General features: G+C 38.3%; 1 protein-coding gene across 1 annotated transcript in view; it reads right to left on the bottom strand.

The window, feature by feature from the left end:
- Positions 1–121: 121 nt before the first annotated feature.
- Positions 122–6,000, bottom strand: part of Rnf145 (ring finger protein 145) — a gene marked incomplete at its 5' end in the record, with an annotated part of 28,629 nt that continues 22,750 nt past the window's right edge. The window contains 3 exons of the mRNA XM_015492568.2: positions 122–1,717; positions 3,926–4,282; positions 5,227–5,374. Of these exons, the coding sequence (XP_015348054.2) occupies positions 1,352–1,717; positions 3,926–4,282; positions 5,227–5,374 (871 nt within the window). The remainder of the gene's footprint in view (positions 1,718–3,925; positions 4,283–5,226; positions 5,375–6,000) is intronic.

Raw genomic sequence — 6,000 nt, 5'->3', positions numbered from 1 at the left:
CCCCCTCTCTCTCTCACACACACACACACACAGTCCACCTAGATAAAAATTAGAACCTCCTGGGTACAGAATTTCAATAAAACACTTTACAGCAATAATAAATCCCCAGGACAAAACATGGTTATCTTCAAATTTAAATTTATTAAGACATTCAGCTATGTCTGCCAGTCTACTTCCAAATTTGCTACTAAAAATAAAATAAAGTCACATCCCACATTAGGAATACCGAGTCTGAAAAACACTTTTTGAGCCAAGCCTATTGTATAAATAAATGACTAGTTTCTTTTCATATCAAAATTCCCATAAAAAATTACATTCCCCCCTCCCCAGTTCTACCTGTAGCCATGATGAATGTAAAAATTTAAATATGACACATCCTTGTCAAAGAAAAGGTGCAAAGTCTATTAACAGCTTTAAAAGTGGCATTTGCAGAGTGTGATCATACAGTTAAGTACTCATTCCCAAAGTGCAAATATTGCCATAATTTTAACACTGCTTTAATTCAATTGCAAGAATTAAACATTACACAGGATTGAGAAGTACACTCAGGGCCTTTATCAGTGCCCTAAAGCCCCTCCCACTTTGGCTTCCTTCACTAAAGCGGACTCCAAAGTGTTCATTGGAGTTTCAGTTTACTTCACACAGCCAACAAAGTATACAATATATTAACAAAAGTTCCATATACATCAAAATAATGAAGACTCCATCATGAAGTTCAAGAGTCTCAGGTTACGTGAATGCACCCGCAAGGCCCAACACCCACCCACCCCCTTCCCTAAAGCACATCTGAAGTACGAGCGTGCTTCAATCTTTGAATACAATCAATGCTTCTACATCTTTGATTTAATTGCAGTGCTGTACAAAACTAAATAATCCCCTGACTGAGTTCCAATCAATTGAGGGAAAAGGGGGTGGAGAAAAGGTCACCACTCATACTTCGCAACATGAATGATCCCATCCCTGGGAAACTCCAGTTCCACTTCTGCCTGCTTCTTCCCATGCCGACCTCGTGCTCTTTATCCACTTTTCCTTAGCCCCCTTCAAATACTCAAATCAATTTCATTTAATCCCTCATATTAGGGGCCAATCCTGAAGATGCTGAGGTTGAATTTTCTTGGCAAACCTCTACAAAACATCAATATAGAACATATAAATACATTTTGATTAGCATACATTGCATTCAAGGGGATGAAAGCAGGGGTCTCCACCGAGAGTGCTTCCTGGTGTAGATCCTTGGAATGTCAGTTTCCTGCCTGATCATTTCATATATTCACTCCTTAGATCCAAGTACAAAGTTCATCTTGAGCCAACTTCTCCAGGGTACCAAAGCAGAACACCCACTTCCTTTCCTCTAGGTTGACTCGCTGGGACGTGCTTCATCTTTCTCACTCTGAGGACACTCTTTGGGGTCAACAGACCCTTCCTGGCTATCTGATCTTCTGGTGATGAGCTCACTACTGTCCCCAGAACCTTCCTGTATCGTGGTTCCTGGAGGATGCTCATGGTCTGCAGGCTCAGTACCTTCCTGAAGCATGACATTTTGCTCAGCTCCAGCATGAGGCTGTGCAGCCAGCTCTGTCCCTGATCCAGGAAGCTGAGGGGAGTTTTTGAGGTGGCAGTGGCAGAGAGGGCAGGTCTCCTGGACATACAGCCATTTCTTAAGACAGCCTGCGTGGAAGAAATGACTGCAAGGCGTGATCACAGCAGATTTCATGTCCTAAAAGAGGGGCCGAAAAGGTAGCTCATAAATGTCTAGCATCCAAACTCTCTGGTGCTACCCACAAGAGTTCTGGCTCCAATATTTTTTTATAACACAAACAGAAAATTTCTAATACAGATCTTAGAAAAAAAGTTTCATTTTATTTTAGTAAAAATGCTATTGCTATCAGAGACCCCCCCTTATAAACATAAGAACTACTGGCTAAGTAATTTTTTAAAAAAGAAAAAAAAAAAAAAAACAGAAAAAAAAAAAAAAAAAAAACGAGGAAGAAACTACCTTCAAAATAGGTGTGCCTAAATATGAAATGCAAGAGTTAAACAACTGTAGCAGTATGATTACTTGAGCCATTGGTATGACACAAGTATAATTATAACCTCAGAAAAATGTGATGACAACAGGACTTTTACCACAGTTATGCTGCAACACAGCTGAACAGATTACTCCAGGATGAGATTATTTGCAAGGAGAGACAAAAATCAGCCACATAACACCAGAGTATTGGCAAGGAAGTGGCAATTTTATTTGACCCAGTTTTCAAGGTTTGGTCTGTATAAGCCAGTGTTCCTCAACTTGCATTAGAGCCACTTGCTATCAACACATTCTAGGGCTGTCCCAGACCCACTGAATCAGGATATTTGAAGATGTGATTCACAAAGCTATAGTTACAATAAGCCTTCCACAAGACTTTTACATACCCACATTTGATAACCAATGGAGTAAGGAGTGGCATACTTTGCATGAATATTCCTTGCATAAGATGTATATGGGGAGGGAAGCCTGAGTACATTGTACAGATATACATTTGGTTAATAAGCATAGATTTTGTTTGAAGTCCCAAAACAAGAAACAATCATCCCAGAAATTCCTTGCCAAGAACACCTGGGAGTCAACGTTTAAGCAGAAAGCCATCCAAAGAAAAGCAGCCAGCCAGGAAGCTAAGCAATTCTACTCTTATTTTCCATATGATATCAGCAGGTAGTTCTAGCACCTCAAAAAAAGTGATGTGACAACAGGAAATACAAAAAGAGGACTCTCGAATCCCCAGATGGAATATTCAGACATTGGCTGCTGAAGCTGATGTGCCCTGAATCTGTTTCTAATGTACTCTGCTCTGAGTCCATGAGGCTACCTGGCACGAAAGAGCTGAAGACCACTTTAACAACAAACAGAACGATGGCAAAGAGACCTGGGGGAAGGGAGCTACATTACTCGGTTCCTTCAAATGCAACCATCACCTGGCACACAATGTTTTGCTAGTATCTAAAGTGTTTTAATCACATTTTAAAAAAGTGGTATAGGTACATTTTACTATAAAAACAATATTCTTATTCTAGATAGTTTTAAGAACACACAAAAACAAAGCCCACCCTACTTTATCAAAGTAGCCCTGGAGAAAGTACATTCCCTGTATATTCTAACACTATTTACAGTTTTATTCCACCAGACACACTGTTAAGAGTGATTTTAAGTGGAGTAGTTTCTGTTGTTGACCATAATTTTTATCCACACTCCAGCATTGGTGACTGGTGACTAAATCTAGGCCTCCCCCTCTTTTTTTTTTAAATTTCCAAGGTGATTTAAATATTTAATTTGTAACTGAAGGCAATCATCAGCTCTCTACAGTGTGTGTGCCAAAGACAGCAGGCAGGTCAGCTTCAGAGGTTCACCAAGGTGACCTCCACCATATCCCCCACCTCCCACAAACACAACTCCCTGATACCTATACCCCACAGGTGAGCACAGTCTTCACCTGTGGTAAGTCCATGAACACTTCTTCCCCCATATCAGGAATAGTAGAAGGACTGAGTCAGAATCTTGACACACCACTTTTCAGAAGCTGCTGACTCCTGATTGATAGTATACATCTGGTAGTGTGTGTGTGTGTGTGTGTGTGTGTGTGTGTGTGTGTTTATGTTTATTCAGGAGTAAATATAAAATACACCTGACCTGTTTTTCCTTTATTTATGGGTGAGCAATAATGTTGAAAACAATGATAATTAGAACTGGAGGGACTAAATTAAAAGCTTACTTTTAAAAAAAATGGAAATATTTTATCAGATCTTTAATAATTTTAGAAGCACATTTTTTTAAAAACCCAGGATTTAATGCTACCTGGAAACTTAACTTGTACTTGGTTAATGTGGTTGCAGTGCCAAGGTGTATACTGTCTGATCCACCTGAGTGGATGTCTATTGAGTGAGTTACCTGATAACAGATGGCACAAATATCATTGTGTTTCTCAAGCTGCTCTTTTGTAGCAATGGGTAAGGATTTAATCTTATTCACAGCATCCCGGCGGAGAAGAAAGCTCTTCCACCCTAGCTGGGCCCGAAGCCACACGTTATAGTAGGAATGGATGAAGATGATCATGGAGCCCATCACAGTCCACTCTCCAAAGATGGTCTCTGAGACACCATAGGCCACCACACAGAGGGCCACGAGAAACTCCAGCAGGCGGTAAGTGCCATTCACATAGTAGATGACATCATCCATGTTTTCCACTGGCTCTTTTCTGAATTCTTCAACCATAAATAAGACATAAATAAAAAGTGTTCCCAGAACCTGGAAAAAAAATGTATATGAATATTTTTTAAAGCTTTTTCATAGGCTTTAAACATTAACACATTCTTGGTTCTTTTAGGATGCCATATTTAAAATCTAAAGAGGCATATCCAGGGAAAAATAAATATAATGTATATTTAAAAATAAATATAATGTAAAAAATATATAAGGAGGCACTGGTGTAATTAAAATGTGCATGAGCTTAATAAACCACCTAGGAGATAACAAAAAACCACACCTTCATACATATCTTTCCTAAAACAATGAATAATCAGTTTTCTCTAACTCATCCAAACCCCATTCTATAGTCATTTCTCATTCTATAGTCATTCCTCTTACTAAAAATCTCAAAAAACCTTAACTTCTATAGGAACAATGAATAAATCTTTACCACCAGTATTACATTCTCTTTTGCTTCTCGCTGAGCTAGCAGCAAAGATCCACCTTTAAGTTACAATAGCTTATGATTTCTAGAGCAATACTGTTTGTGTTTGCGTGTTTGTGTATAAACTATATATTGCATCTGTGTGTGTGATATATATGTGTGTCATGTATATTTATATATGTCATGAAACTACAGGTATTTCAAGTATCTAATTCAAAAAATCTACTCCAAACAAGCTCGAAAATAGCTTAATATTTTATGATTATTTATTTCAGATTTCTGTAACAATTCTGTATCATAACATTTTCAAAATGAAAACCTGAAAGGATTAATTATCTTAATAAAAACTACAGCGAGATAGACAGGTCTATCTAGCATTGTTACAAACTGCCTTCTAACTCCTATGCTTAAATACCTGTAATGCACTGTAGTAAAGAAAAGTGGGAAGTTACCACAGAATAAGCCATTTAAAGTCACTAATCTTGAAACAGTTTACTTCATTTTCAGAGAGGAAAAATAAGAAAATCAATTATTATATAGTAATTAATATTAGGCTTACCTGAAGAGAGGTGAGAATACTACTGGAAATGATGATAAGAAGCCAAAAATCCATGTGGAAAAACTGGCAAATCATGTAAGCCATATATGCAGGGAATACCAGTAAAAATAAACAAAGGCTTACAGCACGGAAGTGCTTCCATAAACTCCTGGAGAAAGACAACATTATTCCTTAGAGTCTGCCACTGGTCACATTTACCAACTGCTTTAGCTTCTTCAGCAATCACAGAACTATGAATGTTATTTTTTAGTTATTCTTGAGTCATTTGCTACATTTTTCTCATAACTTTTCCCTTGTTTTAAAAAGTACTAGTATGTGGATGTTGATTGTATGCTCTTGTGACTGTAGGCAATAGTTAGAAGCACAGAACCTAGCTGTTGATTCCTATTTCCCTCCCATAGTCAAGAGGACTGCCTCGCTCATCTCAGACCAAGGATGCTGGCAGCCCTGAGTAATAACACATACACCAACTCAAATTTGCATCCCCAGGCTCTCACAATCCTCTTAATTTGCTCCTTTCCCCCCCAATTCCTCTGCATTTTATTTTAGAAGAGGCTACCAGCAGGGAGGCTAGTTCAGCATCCTAGGAAGACCAGAGATGGACATGCTGGTTCTTACTGTAGTGGAATTATGGGTTGTTATTTTTTCCTTTCTCTTTTCCAAGCTTTCTATAATATTCTATCAGCTTCATTTTCCAGAGATGACAACTGACCCTACTCATTAAGCTATTAAGTGGTTATTTAACTGAGCTCATCCTTGAGTTCAACATCTTAA

This window comes from Marmota marmota, unplaced genomic scaffold (genome assembly GCF_001458135.2).
Source record: "Marmota marmota marmota unplaced genomic scaffold, marMar, whole genome shotgun sequence".
Classification (NCBI taxonomy): Eukaryota; Metazoa; Chordata; class Mammalia; order Rodentia; family Sciuridae; genus Marmota; species Marmota marmota.
The sequence above is the reverse complement of the archived record's forward strand: the minus strand, read 5'-3'. Positions and strand labels throughout refer to the sequence as shown.